Source organism: Myotis yumanensis, unplaced genomic scaffold (assembly GCF_028538775.1).
Source record: "Myotis yumanensis isolate MYYU_CA2020_CCGP unplaced genomic scaffold, mMyoYum1.0.hap1 SCAF_1, whole genome shotgun sequence".
NCBI lineage: Eukaryota > Metazoa > Chordata > Mammalia > Chiroptera > Vespertilionidae > Myotis > Myotis yumanensis.
In genome coordinates, this window is record NW_027223752.1 from 187905472 (window position 1) to 187923070 (window position 17599).

Sequence of the window (17599 nt, forward strand, 5' to 3'; positions counted from 1 at the left end):
TAGTGACCAGTCATTCCACCATTCAGTTGATTTGCATATTACCCTTTTATTATCTATACTAGAGGCTCTATGCACGAAATTCGTGCAAGGTGCTCGGCTGCCACTGCCGTGGCTTCATCCGGAAGGACGTCAGTCTAATTAGCATATTACACTTTTATTATTATAGATATATAAAAGCCAAGTGATTGGAATGACCAGAACAATCGGTTGCTATGACATGCACTACGGCTGGCCAACCGGCCTGATCAGGGGGTGGACCCTCCCCCAGGCTGGCCCTGGCCAAATTGGGGGCAGGGCTGGCCTGCCAACCTCCTGTGTCCCCTCCCCCCACCAGCCTGGCCCAATCAGCCCCCATGGGTGCTGGCTGGACCGCACCCATGCATGAATTCATGCACCGGGCCTCTAGTATAGGCTATATGTATATTTAATCTTTCTCCCTTTTCTGGCACAGAGCTCCTAAAACACTTGGAATTTCCTCAGTGTTGAGAACCATAAGGTGTCTTTTGTTATGTGAATGAAGTGACTTTAGGAGGTCAGATAAAGCTCTAGTCTGGTTGCCAGGAGAACCAACCCAGTGGTTAAAGGATTAGAACTTCTAGTCCTACTCCCTGATCTATATGGGGAGGAGAAAGGACCCAGAGGTTGAAGTTATCACCATTGGTTGATGATTCATCAATCATGCTTATATAATGAAGCCTCCATAAACCCTCCAAAAAAACAGGGTTTGGAGAGCTTCCAGATTGGTGAACACGTGAATATTTGGGGAGAAGGGGTTATAAAAGCCTCCAGTTATGTAGCCAGTTGGTCAGAAATATAGGTAACAACCTGGACTTGCAATTAGTGGAGGGTGGTCTTGGGGGACAGAGCCCTTTCTGTGGAATCCGATGCTGTCTCCAGGTATATAGCATCAGAATTGAGTTGATTTCTCACAGGCCCTGCTTATTGGTGTGGGGAACCCTTCCCCCTTCAGAATTGGGTGCAGAACATTTTAAATATATTAAAATTAATTTATCCTGTTGCTTTTCATATTTTTAAATGTGGCCACTAAAATTTAAAAATTACATATGTGGTTTGGATTTGTGGCTTAAATTAAATTTCCATTGGACAGTGGTTGTCTAGAATAACCACCAGTTTTAGTAGTCATATAGTCCAAAGGGAAAAAAAGGTCATATTTTTTTTACCCCAAAGACAGTGAAAAATTGGGATTTTGCTAACCATGAATATGTAAACCAAAAAGTAAATTGGACAAAAAATTCCCTTTTTGGAATGCAACATACTTTCCTTATCAAAGACTTACTAGATAAAGATAATATTGGTGATTACTTTTTAATTTTTCTTCCAGTAACACCTAATTGGTTCCATCTGACACCGAAAGCCTAAGACCAACAAACTTCTCTAAAATGAAGTTAAATGGGTCATTTAGCAATAGTGCTTTCATGGCATAGAGATTATATACCCAGCTTTGTGTTATCTGTACATTACACACAAACATTCACTACAACCAACAGCAGGAACCAAAGCAAAACAAATGTTTTACTTAACAAATATGAGTTTTGTACTACTGGTGCTGGAACCTGAGCTGGGTCTCTGGGCTGTACAAATGCCAGCTGCTACCCACATTGTAAATTAATAAGCAATATGCATGTAGCTATGCCATGATGATGTTACTTGCTGTCAAAGGTGTTGACTATGTTCTTACAGCACAGAGGAGGGAGCAATGAACTTTGCCCATTAAGAAGAGGAACTTTGCTCATACCCAGGGAGGAGGTAATTCTGAACCAGACTTTTAAGAATGAAGGAAAAAGGGAGTGTTGGGGAGGGAATGGAAGGAGCACATTCTAATAGTATGCAATGCTGGATATCTGGGAACTCTTGCATAAGCAATATTTCCAATGTTTTGAATAGAAACTTATAAAAATATTCTGTGTTAACCTAGTTACTTGAAGTCATAACAGACATCTAAGCTGCCTACATTCAGAAAAGGAATGATCAATAAACATTTAGCTCCTAAAAGAAGGTGTCCTATACCCAGCACTTGATGCCTTTGCTCCCCCTATTTCCACCCAAGATAGGGGGCTCACTATCTCTGCCTGTTCTAGATTCCCTCCTCCCCACTTTTTAAAACAAGAAGCTTGAAATCTCAACCATTCCACAAAACATTCCTTGCTTTTCCTAACTCACATTTTATTTTTGCTTTCTCTAACTTTAAAGCACTTAAGTTCTGTGCAAGTCAATGTTCTTTCCCTCAAAACAACCCAACAAATACTTAGTATTTACAATGGACAAAAACATTACTGTGAGAGTTGCATGGATTTGAGCAAATGAGTATGGAGGTATAAATAAGAGTGAGAACATACCTCCCTGCAAGGAAAAATATGCAATAATATCTATTCAATTACAGTGGGGCCTTGACTTACGAGTTTAATTCGTTCCGAGACTGAGCTAGTTAAGGAGCTCGTTAACTCAAATTACTCTATCAACTCAATGCAAAAAATCGGCCGAGAGACAGCTGGTATCTCAAAAAACTCGTTAGTCGGGACACTCGTAAGTCAAGGCCCCACTGTATTCTCATTATTTTTTTTTATTTTTGGGGTATGCTATTTTAACTTTTCAAATGAGTATCTTCCCATACTCAGTAAGTAGAGTTTTGCCATAGGCTTCTCTCTTCCCCATGAGTTGTAGCATAGATATCTATGTTTAAACAGTGAATTTAAAAGGCATCAGTGTTCACTTTTTCTATTCTTCTGATATATATCCATTTGGAATTATTGAATCTGAAACCTGAGGTATAATTTTTAATTAATAAGAACAAAGTGACATGATAATAATATAAACAAATGGTTTTTATCAGGTTACAAAATAATAGCTGATGCATTTTTAAGCTGTTTATAGTCTTTGGGTACTAGGAAACATTAACTGTACGCCACACCAATCAAATGATATCTAGAGTTACATACTTAATTCTGGATGCTCTCATTTTAACTAGGTTATTATAGAAGAGACTAACTAGGCAAGTTATCAAGATACTGAAGAGTCTAGAAATGTCTGTACAAGTTTGAGTTGCCAAAATAGAAAATCATGGACTAGAGCAGGGGTCCTCAAATTACGGCCCGCGGGCCACATGCAAATACAAATATTGTATTTGTTCCCGTTTTGTTTTTTTACTTCAAAATAAGATATGTGCAGTGTGCATAGGAATTTGTTCATAGTTTTTTTTTAAACTATAGTCCGGCCCTCCAACGGTCTGAGAGACAGTGAACTAGCCCCCTGTTTAAAAAGTTTGAGGACCCCTGGACTAGAGGAAAGAAAGATTTAACAGGCTCCCTTTTCCAGTGTCAAAGATGAGAATGAGATATAAAGGTGATAGTTGAAGGGAGGAAAAATCCAAGCCAATACAAGTCATGATTTTCTCAGTGTCTAGCTTGATATTGAGCCCCTTCTGTGGGACTGGGAGATAGATGGTCATAATTCAGGACTATTACAGGAAGATCTCCTTATGGTAAGGAGGGTATGAGAGGTGAACCTCACAGATCCCTTGCAAAGAACTACAAAGGGCTTGATTTCCAGTTCCTCCCAAAGAAATATTTTTGATGCCAAAATATAACTACCAATAGGTGGTGCTGTTTTCTCAGTTTGCTGGCACTGACACAAGCTTGGATTTTCCTTGTTGGGGATACATCTACTGCAATCTATTTAGGATTTGCCATGGCAAATATAATCTGATTTTGAATTTTTTAGAGTTGTAATATCTGTGAATTGAAAAGGGGTTTAGAAGTCAGGCGAGTTTCTGAACAAGCCCTACTCCCCTTTGCACACCTGTTAGGACTCTGTACCTGCTGCTGCTTCTCCCTGACATGACTTCATCCACCTTTGCTCTCCTTGAATTCCAGATTTGTCTTGTAAGACAAAGTGCAGGCTCTACCTCTTAAAGCAAGCTCGTCATGACAACCCAAGCCTTCTGTTCAGACCCTGCCTCATTACCATTTTCATCATAGTGTCGCTCCTTCCCAAGACCATAAACTCCTTAAAGACAAGGGCCTGTAGTAATTAACCCCAGACTCTTCAGCCCCTAGCACAGGGATTAACTCTTAAGCTGTGCTCAGTAAGTGCTTCTTTCATGAATAAACAACTTCTAATTATAGAGAGGCAAAATCAAAGGAACATAGAAGTTAGCCAGTTAGCTAGCAATGGATTTTGGAGAGGAACCCAGGTCTTCTGTTACCTATATGGATTTTTTTTAGGAGTTTGATTACTGAATAAAGACAGAAGATTTATTTGTTTTCGTCTGAAAACAAAATACCTGCAGCAAATGACACAAGGCCTCATCGAGGAAACTGACTTAGGACCAGCCGGTCATACCCTTGCAACAGTTCGGCTCTTCTGGGGAGTAGGGTTGGGGGGCAGCTTAGGTGGTGCCCAGGGAGTGGTAAGTGGAAGTTCACCTTCGTGCTGGCCCACACAGAACGTTTTCAAAAGGAATTAGAGCATACAATGGAAAGCTTTCTATGTAAAGTTTGATTTTAAAACAAATAGACTAAATGAAATCTTGATGATTACTTAAATCCCCAGGGGGCAGGGAAAACATTTCAGTCATTCAGAAAATATGTTATGAAGAACAAATTTTCCCCTACTTCTTTCTCTAAACTAAGTATAGATGCCAGAAAGGCCAGGGGTGCCTAGGACAGGGCCATATACAACCACCATCCCGGGCAAAATACTTGCTGCAGGTTACTGGGTCAAGACTGCAGTTTCTTTCTGCCACCCTCAGCTTTTGGGCAAAGGCAAGGTGGAGTGTTTCTAAATAGAACTCCAAGTCATAGATTTCTGTTTTTCCTGCAGAGTCCCAGTCAAATAACTGAGTTTTATGGGACCTCAAAACAACCATTCTCTATGTCCTAAGTAAACTATGGCCAAAGATGATATAATGTATGTTTTTCTAAAATGGCAAAATATCCATCAATCAGTTTATCTTCTCTTAGCCTCCATCCAAGGGCATTCCTAGACTGTGAGCTCTCAGAGGGCAGACCTATGTCCTATAAATCTTTGAACTTCTAATTTTTTTTTTTTTTTTTGCACAGAATGGAGCATTTATACTCTGGAGAATATTTGTTAAACTTGTTGAATGAACAAATGTGTAAACTTACTTGATTCAAAAGTGTTTCCTACTTAGCACCAAAGTGAAAACACTTTCAAGTAGCTTTAAGTTCCAAAAGTCAGCAAAAGCCCTTCTTGGGTATAAGTACAGTGTGGAGTTTCCTTTCCGTTCATTAGAAAAGAAGGATTATTGGAACTGTGTATACAAAGTAGAATAGTATTTCCATTCAACATATACATGGTAAAATGCCTCGTGAGAAATTCTCTCATGACAAATGTGTTTTTAAAAAATTCTTTGCTTGGCTGACAGCTTTTCTACTGTCTCTTCTTATCTAGTCCCTTCAACAGCTAATTCAGCTCAACTGCAATATTTACCAAGAGCCTGCTATGTAGCAGACAATTCCAGGTCCTCAGTATACAAGAACGAGACTTGCTTTATAGGCCCCCATTCCCATTATCCTCTCTCTAGCCAATTGATTAGACTCCAAACTCTCCGCAGCTGTGGAAGCAGGGCAAGAAGTCTTGATTGACTTACTCTAAGGCAGCTGTTCTCAACCTGTGGGTTGCGACCCCTTTGGCGGTCGAACGACCCTTTCACAAGGGTCGCCTAAGACCATCCTGCATATCAGATATTTACATTACGATTCATAACAGTAGCAACATTACAGTTATGAAGTAGCAACGAAAATAATTTTATGGTTGGGTCACAACATGAGGAACTGTATTTAAAGGGCCAGAATGTTGAGAACCACTGCTCTAAGGCCTCCCCAAGGCCCAAACTGTCATAAGTACAGTTATATACCTTCCAAAGTGAAAGATGCTTACCATTATGTAATTTCATAAACCACTTGTTCATGGGAAGACCCACTAAAAGGGCCAGGACTCACATGTTCACCAATCTTAACGTTCAGACGCTAGTTATGATAGGATACTCAAAACTCCAGGAACCTGAGCTTAGAGCAGTGCATTTTAAACATGCATCAGAATCACCTTGATGGCTTATTCAAACAGAGACTTCTGTGCCCCACCTCCCAAGTTTCATCAGTTGGTCCTGGGTGGGCTGGGAAATTTCTACCAAATTCCCAGGTGATGCTGATGTTGCTAATCTAGAGACCATACCTTTAGAACAACTAACTTCAAGAAATCACCATAAAAAAGTGCAACCCTGCTCCACTCAGCCACCAAGACCAGGACAGAAAGAATAACTTCTTGAATGTAGGTTTGGGATGGCATAAATTGTATTATAAGAGGACTGCCACCTCTTTCTATTTACATTGCCATGATGATATACCTTTTGGGCTCCAAACAATTGCACATTAGCAACATTTTAGGCATGTTTAAGGTTTTGTGGGGAATGACAATCTCTCAAAATATTAAGACTACCTCACTTAGGCTTCTAAACTTTTAGGGCATTTTCACATTCATTTTCTCAATTGAGTTTCACCATCCCAATTGAGTGGCACAGTAGGTATGGCTTAACTCTAGGAATATTAGATGACTTTATCAATTAGCAGGTCAGCCAAAATTAGCACTGAGATCTCTTAACTCTTAGCCTAAGCAGTGGGTCGGCAAACTCATTAGTCAACAGAGCCAAATATCAACAGTACAATGATTGAAATTTCTTTTGAGAGCCAAATTTTTTAAACTTAAACTATGTAGGTAGATACATTGTTATTAACTTAATTAGGGTATTCCTAAGGCTTAGGAAGAGCCACACTCAAAGGGCCAAAGAGCCACATGTGGCTCGCAAGCCACAGTTTGCCGACCACTGGCTAAGGTAATTGAAAAATTGAAACTCTAGGAATCTCTTCTCTACTTGAAAACCATTTTTCTTAACCTGTGCCTAAAAGTAGCAATTACACTCAATTCAAAATTTTTAGATTAATACCATGCAATTAAAATATTCTTTGAAGTAAAAGCAAATAAGATCATGTTGGTCCTCAGTTGTTTTAACTATAAAATCAAAGGACTGGACAAAGAACTTTGCATGTCTAAAACTATTAGGTGCAATTATTTTGTAAAATCATTATTTAACAGAACCTCACACAGCAAAGTAAGAACTTCCGGAACTTGGTCAGACAGTAGGATCAGTTTGTCCAAACACTTTTGTTTCAGAGTGTGCCCAAATAAAAGCAAGGCGCTGAGTTTACTGTGGTTTGCCAAGAAAAGATGAATCTTAAAGGGATGTACTGGTAGAACATTGAAGGAGTCAATAAACGCACCATGATCACTTGATTTTATGACCTATGTGTGGATGTTTTAGATAAAGAAGCATCCAAGCTTTTAAAAATATTATCCCTGAAACTGTTACCAAGAGTACTGCTTTATGTAGAAGTATGCTAGGACACAACCACTCCTAACATGTGCATAGCCTAGAAATTTTATGGATTTCTAAATGTATTCCACATATGAGGGCTCTTCAGCTCCATTGTCATCATTTACCACTGTCCAAAGTAGACATTATCCTGGTGTATGTGTGACACTCGATTAGTATTATGTCAATGTTTCCATTACAAAATTCTATTTTCATGGGTTCATAACATAATCTTACAAATTCACTCTGAATTGAAACTTGGCATAGGAAAGTTCACGCTGAGACTATTTTGTGATGCCAAACTTCTTTCCACTACTAGCACCAAAATAAAGATACTGATTACTAGGATATACAAGCTGAATAGATGGGGAAACATCAAAATTTGAGGAGAAAAGTTCTGATGTTGCAGTCCCCAAATCCTGAAAAGTGAATAGAAAGTATATGCAAAGTTGCTCATTAGTTGTGACTAAGCTTTTTGGATAGGTGTGATTTTATAATACCTAATAAATACAACAAACAATGGAGATTATATAAGACATTTAATTGGTGTCTTTAACAAATGCGTCTTTAAACAAGGAATTAATGCTTATAAGACAAACTGACATGTATGATCTCTAGTAATTTTTTCCACAAATAAAGCAGCTTTTCTTTCAAAAGAATAATACGAGTTGTAAAATAATAAATATCAATCCTAAAGAGAACAATGAAGACTCTATAGAGAAGCAAGGGAAATGAAGTTTAAGGACAGAGTCTTAAAAATTACATTCACAACGTTTAAAACATGAGAGCAGGAAGATGATACGATTCGAGTTGGACCCGAGTCCAAAAGTAACAATATAAGTACACATTCTGAGGGAAGTGCTGATGGCAAATTAGACAGTTTTTTTCTTGAATTTTGCATATCTTCTTTCTTAAGAAATTAGAAAGGCTCTGACCCAGTGTTTTTCTAACTAGTTATTTTAGAACCACAATTCTCGAAAATGCTCTCTTAGGGAGAGAGGAATCCAATCTTAAGGGAACCCTTTAGTATTTAAAGGCCCAGAAAGGTCCTAATAGGAAAGAAAACATTGTATTTTTAGAAATTTATTTGAACCTGGAACCTAATTTTATGTATCACCTGTTAATATTTTCTACAGATCCTCTTTTTACAAAAAAAAAGAAAATTCCTAGAAAATTAGAACAGGTTATTAGGAATCATAGGTTTTGAGATAAGCTCAGTTATGTTTGCAAATTCTCTGGCAAATACATCATGGCACCCATTTCTCCTTCCGTATCAGGAGGAGTTGGACTTGCTTTCTTCAAAGCCTCTTTCAAATACAAAATTATATCATTTCAAAATGTTTAAGAGCATATAGGACATTCATGTCCCTAATTTATTTTTAGAAAAATCTGAACTGGGTCAATCAAGTGCTTATGAACTTTTACTGCTTAGATAAAATGCTTTAACCCTCCTAATGCATTCTTAATTATGTATATATTTTTAATGTACAAATATTCCCTGAGTGAATTATCTGCTTAGGGATTTATTTTTATTGACCCCCATGGTCTCTTGGTCTCATTGAGTGTGTCTAATTATACTAAAAAACTAAATTTAAATTATTTTATATGTAACCCATTCTCCTCCGTTCCATTAGCATGGATAATCAAGAATTCATGGCATTATGGATTTTTAAATGTCAGAGATTGTAAAGCTGTCTTGCCTATTATAGTAAAAACTTCATTAAGGGCTATCATGTATTCCAAGTGATGTGTAATTCAAAGCAGCTGCACACCCACCTCCCCCTCTCCAGATGTACTATTATTGTCTTTTGAATAAAAATGTCAGATAATCTAAGTACTCTTTAATTTTAAGCCTAGCTTCTAGGTGCCAGGAATTTTTAGGTAACTATGTTTTAATAAAGTTATTACGTCTCCTTGCCATGAAACCCATAAAAAATGGTGCTTTCCCATGGGCCCATGTGTTTTACAGGAATGGCTCTATTGGAGTGATTGTTCAGCCCTTAATTATGTCTTTCCTAAAGCCTTATATTTTAGCCTTGTACTTCAGAAACACATCACATTCTATTTTTTATTTTTAAATATTTTGGGTCATAGTAGGAAAGACTCCCCTTTATCATTTTTGGGTCTGGAATACCTCAATTTTCTTTTATCTATAAAGTTGGTGTGATTTTTTAAAAAGGTGACACATATCCCTGAAATGCACTTTTTTTTGTACTTACATGTCATAAATTAAAATAATGACAGTTTCCTAATAATAACACACATGCTTTAATTGCTATTCCCAAAGAGGTTACATTTATGATGAAGAGAAAATAAGATTAAGCGGCTGTGGGAATAATGAGAAACTAATGGACACGGAGTACGCATCTTTAAAGATCAAGCCAGGAGCAAACCTCATGTAAACTATTCTTCTTTTATTATATAGTAGCCAAGGACAACTTAAGCTAAGATTAAAATAAGAGCTGATTTCAGATCCCTCTTGCCTTCCTTTAAGATGGTGTGTTTTTTTAAGCTGAACTTCCCTGTCATCAATAATTTTGTGAATTAACTTTTACAAAAGAAAGATAAAACCTATCTTTCTGTAAACCCTTACACATCACAAAAAGACTTGTGCGTGTTCCAAACTTAACGGTTTTGGCACACCAACTGCATAGCATTGAGGCAGGAGAAAGGGGTTGGCAGAAAGTGTATTTAGGATGAATGCCACCCACCATCAAGTAATGGTTTAAGTAGAAAGTAATCAGAGGGAGACCACAGCAGCTAAATTTCAACCAAAGATATTCTAGGTTTAGAACAATAAATAATTGTAATCAGGTATGTTCCAAGTAGCAAATAGGGCTCTAAGGCTATAACTCAGCCTGAATAAGCACTTGGAAAATCTGCCGAATCAGCAGCTATTTCATATAAACAGCATACCACCTGACCTTCCATTAAAATCTGGAACACCGTTGGTACAGAGAAGCCCATATGTTGTGAAATCTAAACACCATGGACGAGAAAACATATCTAATTTATTAATGCAGACAGCATTTTTCACCTGTATCAGAACGTACAACGAAGGGTCATAAGATGAAGGGTGTTACAGAAATGCTGATGTGGATAAAGGAGAGGGGCGCGCATGAAAGCCTTAGCACCTTCCTGGAGTCCTGCCTTATTAGAGCCAGAATTGCCTTATAATAAGGTCCTTTTACTGTGTTAGTAACTAAACACTCTTGGAAGGGGTCCAACCTGAACCACCTCTCCAGGAGTCTCCAATGCAGTAACATGACACTTGAGCTTCCACGAAAACCAGTGTCCACATTTGATGAATAAGTCATTAAGACGGTCTCTAGGATGCTAAAGGGATTACTTTTCTTATCAGGGCACACAGCCTTGTATATATGCTCCACGCTGCAATTCATCATTTCAGGGGAACTTCTGGCCTCCGTATCAGAATTTATCATTTGATGGCGTAAGACTACAGTGAGGCTGATAAGGGACACTTTGAAATTATAATGCACGAAAAGAGTCGAAGCCAAAAAGCATATGGAGTCTGAGTTGTTCAACTCCTTATCCATCTCCCATTCAAGGTTCACTCAGCCTAAAACAAGCATACAGAAATTATGCAATAGGTGTGAATGAGACAACCTCACATTCCGCCTCCAAATCGTGTGATTCATACTAAAAGTCAAACTTGATACAAAAAATGCCATTCATCTCTTGGGTGCTTCCGCTACTCCCTAGGAATATTACCAAAGAAAATGATTATCAAGGTAAGAGTGATCTGAGTATCCTCGTGCCTCCACCTGCCTTGCCCACCTAATCTCCTTCCAATTCTTGTTGCTCCCACATGGCTCCTGCACTGAGCTCTGCCCTCAGACCTGCACTGAAGTCCACAGCCTTCACTGGTGTGGTCAGCTGTCACGTGGCTGGTGTGCCGTGGACAGCCCAGAGCAGCTTTCTGTTTCCTTGGCAGAGGCCAGCCCCTTACGCTCGTGGCTCGAAGAAGAAAGTGAAATCTGGTTCAGCTCAGACTCTAGCTAAAGTCTTCTGCATTAGAAAGCATAATTCACATTTATTGTAAATGTCATCATGCCTATGAGCTCCAGAGTGTATTTACAGTGTCAGCCGAGGGCTTCCCTTGATGGATGCTTTGGTTTTCCTTTTTTCCAGGAGTCCCACATATCAAAGCTTTGGGAGATTTCTTTCTAGTGATTCTGACAGACCTGATAGAGCATGAGGCATTGCCTCCTTACTTGAAGATTCCTGGCTATTTTTCAAGGTTCACTGAAGACAGGCTTTGCCTTTACGTCTCCCTTTATCATGAAAGCAGTGAACAAAAAGCCTGGTGCGTCCTCAAAGCCCGTCCACCCAGTTAATGTCCAGGAAACTTTCCCTCAAGCTGTTAGCACGGGAGAGGCAGGCTGTTAGCATAAGTTATTCCCTTCACCACGGGGGCCAGGAGAAACCCTGTTAAGCCACGAATTTCAGTCCACAGCGATCTGTGTGCTGAAAAATGGGATGAGCAGACTTTCATCAGCAGATTCCAAGAGGTGTTTACACGCACGGCTGCTTCTCCCACCCCCACGTCTCCCCGGGCGGATGGTACAGCCCTGTTTGCCCAGATGGGTTTGAAGGAATAGAAACACCCGAGCACCTGGCTTAGGTTGTGTGTTTGCCACCAAGGGACTATCAAGTAAGAAGTGTCAACTCTAGTAACACAGAGGACTGGAGTGAAGAGGGGGCCAGGTCTGGAGAGGCGGCTGTCTGAAGGACTTGCGGAAGGCGTCTAGTTCAAGTGTGACCGTTCTCCCGGTGCCCCGCGGTTGGCATAAAATGACCTCTGCCTCTAGGTAAACACGGCTAAAGCCCAGTCCAAGGGAATTTCCGCTGACCGACTTAAGAAACATCAACATAAGTACCCCAGAGGTGATCCAGCCACCGAGGCCAAGAGCGCTCCCCTGGGCACCGGGTAGCCCCTTTCTATCGCACGCAGTTCATCCAGCCGGCCCCCTCCGCTGCTCCCAGCCCCCCTTCTCTCCCTTCTCCCTCTCAACTGAGACTAAACCTGGGCTTCCTCGCTGGCGAAACGTGGGGTGTGATGGAAGGAGGGCTTGGAGGGCAGTTGCGGAGGGTGAGGGGAGGTCTCTAGGGCACACGAAGGGGCGGTGATGGGTCCGGGGGAGACCTGGAAGGGATCTCCGAAAGTGGGGGGCGGGGAGGAGGGCACTCACCTGCCGCTCCGGCTCGAAAGCTGCGAACCGTGTTGCCTTCGCGCAGCGCCCGGGAGCGCAGGGGCTGCGCGCTCCGCTCAGGGGCCCCCGGTGTCCGCGCCGCCCGGGTCCTGCCGCCGCTGTACCTGTCATAGAGCCGCAGCATGTGCTCCGACACCTTGTCGTGCGGCCGCAGCACGGGGCCGGGGCCCCCGCCTGCCGAGCGGTCGCTGGGCACCGTCTTGCTGAGCTCGGGCAGATGCTGCTTCAGTCGCTCTCCCCGAGCCAGGCTCACGCAGAGGCAGCCCAGCCACAGGCACAGCAACCTGCGCGCCCCGGCCATGGCGAGGTCCCGGCCGCGCGTCCACTCCTCGCGTCGCGTGGCTGGGGGACCCTCCGGAGGCGCGAGGGGCCGGGCCGAGCAAGGTTGGAATGCCAGACTAGGTGGGGCGAGAGCGCCCGGAGCCCGGACCGCGCCGGAGCGGGACAGCGCCCGGCCCCGCTTTGCTTTGGGCGCTGGCGGGTCGCCGACCGGCAGGTGGGCGCTTCCCTGGCCGCTGCGCGCTTCTCCCCGGCGCGGGGCTCCGCGGGCGCCCTCTTCCCTCGGGCGCCGAGAGGGAGCTTCAGTCGCGGCGTGTGTGGCTCAGGGTGTCCTCGGGTCTGCCTCTACCCTCACTCCCCGCTTTATTTTCGGGCGCACCCGTCGGAAGCGCGGCGCTGGGGACCCGGACTAGCGCGGCGCGGGGCACGGAGCGGGGTGCGCGCGGCCGGCCTGAGGGCGCTCTCTCGCCAGTTCCAGGGATTGGAGCAGACGCGGTGCGGCAGGCGAATTTTGAGTGTGTGTGTGTGTGTGTGTGTGTGTGTGTGTGTGTGAGAGAGAGAGAGAGAGAGAGAGAGAGAGAGAGAGAGAGAGAGAGAGGAGATTGACTGACTTCTTTCTCTGGCTGCTCTGTACAGTCCGCACCCAGTCTCGCCCTCTCCCTCGCTGGCTGCTTGGACTCTACTGTAGCAGGGACAGAGGGACGGGGAAGTAACCAGCGAACCAGCAGAGGGAGGGAAAGAAAAGGAAGTAGGAGTGGTGGTGGTTGGAGAGAGGAGGGGGAAGGAAAAGAACTAGGAAGAAGAGGGTAGCAGAGACCTCTTTTTGTTTGTTTGTTTCTTTGTTTTTTAATGCCCTCCAAGAACATTGGCTGGCCAGTAAGAGGGCAAAGGAAAAAGAAACTTCTTGGCTTCTCTCTCCTGATTCCAAACGAGATCAAGATGTGAACACCATCCTGGCCGCCTGCCCTGGGCCTCTCCTGGTGGAGGCTTCAGGCCCTGCACCTGTGCCCATGCTGTGTCGCCGTCCTTTCCTGTCTTCTGAGAAGTTGCCCATCGGCACAGCTCCTTCTCTTTGCGTCTTTCCCCTTGCACCCCCCACCCCAGGAGAAAAAAATGTGTGAGTCAATCCCAACTTAGAAACACGTAAGTCAACAAGCAAACAAACACAAACACCCGCCCCCCTCTCTCAGCGCCCCCAGGAGGTTCCCTGAAGGATGGTGTGTGCTGTGAAACAGGGGTTCTGGGAGATCCCGAATCCAGAGCAGGCTCTTAGCGCTGCCAGTAGGAGATCCCTCCTCATCCTCTTTTCTTGGCTGTAAAATGGCAATTAAGCAACTAGCTAACGTTTCACCCCACACTTACCATGCCCCAGGCACGTATCCTTTATGTTTCATGTGTATTATCTTTAAAGAATTTTCACAAGGAATCCCATTTTACAGATGAGGAAACAGACACAAGGACACTCATAGATGGCAGAGCTGAGCTCAAAACTCAGGGAGCCTGACTCCTGGGCTCAGACCCTTCATCGTCACATTATTACTAATTAGAAACATGGCAGGTCCTGTAAGTAAGTGCTCTTTTCACAGTGCCTGTCCTGGTGCATAAAGCTCCCAGTAGATGTCTGTTGAAGCTATCTGTTCCCTTTATGGGAGCAGAATGGGGTTTATTGAAAAGAAGATAGGACAGGGGACCACACTGAGCTTCCAAATCTCAGTTTCTTCTTGGAAGGTGAATAAAACCACATGCCTTTTAGAGTTTGGTTTGGATGAAATTAGAAAACAGTGCTAAAGTGACTGGCATACTGATCAGTTTTTCGTTGGGGCCAATTCCTTATTATCCCAAATTTATCCCAAATGTAGACTAGATCCTACCTGCTCAGTCACTTCTCAACCCATTGCAGTTTGGGTTTGCCTTTATGCCCATCCTGCCCCCCACCCCCAGAATGGTTCTGCAGATAATAACACACACTTCCAGGGTGGCTGTGAGGGTTAAATGAGGTCATGTGTGAGCTTTGCTTGGCATAAAGAACTTAAGAGCTTTTGTGATTAATAATGAAGACCAAATTGCAAAATTCAATAGGCCCCGGGGATCTCTTCCTCTTTGTTTTTCCCCCTGTGAATCTTTAGTTCCTTTCCTCTCCTTGCTGTGCTCTGTCAGTTCTGGGAGCCATCTCCTCTTTCTGGGCCTGTCTCCAGTGTTCCTCACAACTTTATACTCTGCCCTGGGAGGATGCCAAATTGAGAAGAAAAATATTCTGCTTTGGTGGTCACCTCTGACTTTTAAATGTATAGTTGTGGGTCTTGCCCAGCCCCAGTCTGCATTGCCAAAATTTTATCTTCCTCCTCTTTGAAATCATCCCTAAGACTTCTCTTCCTTTAGCTCTAGTGCAAATCTTTGCCACTCTGTACTCAGCATGATTCTTCATTTGTAGAAACTGGACTGTGGGCATATGTCTTCAATGCCTACTTTCATTTCTTCCTAGGTGTGTCTACTTCCCCTTCTTTGCACTTCCATCTTCTTATTTGAGCCATGAGTAGAAAATAAGTCCTGCCTCACAGGGTTGTTGGAAAAGATAGCCCATGTCAAGATACCAGTATAGTGCCTAGCACATAGCGAATGCTAAAGTAAAGTCAGTTATAAGCTAAGAGAGACACTTGTATGTTTTTGGTCTAAAGCAGTGGTCAAGCCATACCCATCTTTATATTTTAGTGAGATGCCATTGCAATCAGAATAAACAGAGTAATAAGGAGATGCTAAGCTTGTAGCAGGAACCCTAGCTGGGACTCTCAGCTCCAATTGCAGGACTGGAAAAGAATGTGTGGATAGAAGCCAGCAAAATCCTGGACATAATGTATCTCATTTACAACTAACTTACACCCAAGAAGATGGAGCAAGGGATGAAACAGATGAAGCCAGCAGCATCATTTCTAGCACTGACAAATAAATGGCACCCATGCCATAGCCTCTGAGTGACCTCCTGGGGAATGGAATTGAAAGCACATTGAATTGGAAGTAATGGTTCCGTCATCAGAACACCTGGAGATACCATCTTGGGATACTTCACAACCACTGCACAGTGTTTCTTTTATCAAAGGCCACAGAATCTCAGATCTGGATAGATTAAATTGTCTCAGAATGCTGGCATCTTTACATGCCTTCCCCCACAAGGAATAAATTATTAGAATCATAATTCTGGCTGAACATCTGGCCTACTTGATGTATGGAGGATTTGCAGCTATTAAGAAAAAGGAACTTTAGAATCCAATAAGATGTTGGTACAAGTGCCTTGTGTCTGGTTTCTTATTAGTATGCTTAATTAAAGTTTGTTTTATATGTTAATAATAGCAGTTCCTTATTTTATGCTAGACAGTGAGTGTTACTGTTACAGTCAACACTGAATCAGAGGACAATCTCTTTTCCTAAACATAGGAGAGTTAAAGGAAGACATTTTCCCCCTCCATCTCCCCAGATGTGACTACTGAGGGTAGTTCTAAGGGTCTGATTCCAGATGTTTTTCTCTTCATTTACACACACACACACTCACACACACACACACACACACACACAAACACACAAACACACACACACTCTCAGATGCACGGAGTGCCACTATGAGCATCTCCCACCTGCATTTCCCACTAACAGTGTGTCCCCCTCCTTCTGTGTCCTATTCAGCAGGTGTTTCAGGCTGCAAATCCCCATGATTCATTTGCCCTGTATAAGTCATTGCCAATTAATAAAAGAAAGGTTTATAAAATCAATCTGGGATATTAGTGCATTCTGTTGAGTTGAGCTTCTTATGACTACCAAAATCATGTGTATGTTTGGTGTATGTTATGCATGTCTTTATTAGCTCTCCTAAGCACTATATACATTTATTTTCTAAAATCTTCCCACCAGCAATTATTATTAATTATGTATGTAAGGCTGCATTAGCAGTTGTGGTAAAAATATATAAGGAGAGTGTGCCTCAGGTTTGGAGGAGTTTACCTTCTAGTAGGTGAACCAAAGAAACCCACACAGGACAATTAACAAATCAAGGGAGAAGTATTAATAGGATGGTCAACCATGTTTTGTAGACTATGTCACAGTTTACTATGTCAGAGGAAAGTAGACCAGCGAGAAAAGGAGTAGCCACGGAAAATTCATTGGAAAAGGTGGGGCTTTCGGTAGCCTTGAAAGTGGGTAGAACTTTAAACGAGTCAAACCTAAAGCACTGGTCACTTAGGAAAGAATACCAGTAAGCAATAAGTCGCAGACTTAAGAATGAGCTTTCCATGTTAATAAGGCAGTGTCTGTTGAGACAAAATACTAACCTGATTTGAATAGAGTATGTGTTTTGGAAACCACAGGAAAATAGAAATGGAAAATAGGGTAGAGTGAGTTTATGGGGGATCTTGAATGCTAGATCAAGGGAAAATAGGGAATCATAGAAAGTTTTTGATAAGAGAAGGCTTTCTCACGGTCTTAAATACTCCAAATGGTCTGAAAAGTCTTAATAGCTAATCAATTTCCTGCCTCGGGAAGTATATTTTATGCTAGAGAGGAATTTTAGAGCTCATTCAAATATCAGACGGTTGATTGAAGATATTCAAAATCTTATTAACTGCAAAGTTATTTGGCTGCAAATAAAAACTACATACATATACTCTATATATCTGATTCATGGCAGGTTAAA

The 17599-nt window shown here is 42.2% G+C and overlaps 1 protein-coding gene across 1 annotated transcript in view; it reads right to left on the reverse strand.

Moving 5' to 3' along the window:
- BMP3 (bone morphogenetic protein 3) overlaps positions 1–13451 on the reverse strand; it is a 30351-nt gene extending 16900 nt beyond the window's left edge. The window contains exon 1 of the mRNA XM_070394165.1: positions 12622–13451. Coding sequence (XP_070250266.1) covers positions 12622–12943 — 322 coding nt within the window. The 5' untranslated portion in view covers positions 12944–13451. The remainder of the gene's footprint in view (positions 1–12621) is intronic.
- Between the last annotated feature and the right edge of the window lie 4148 nt (positions 13452–17599).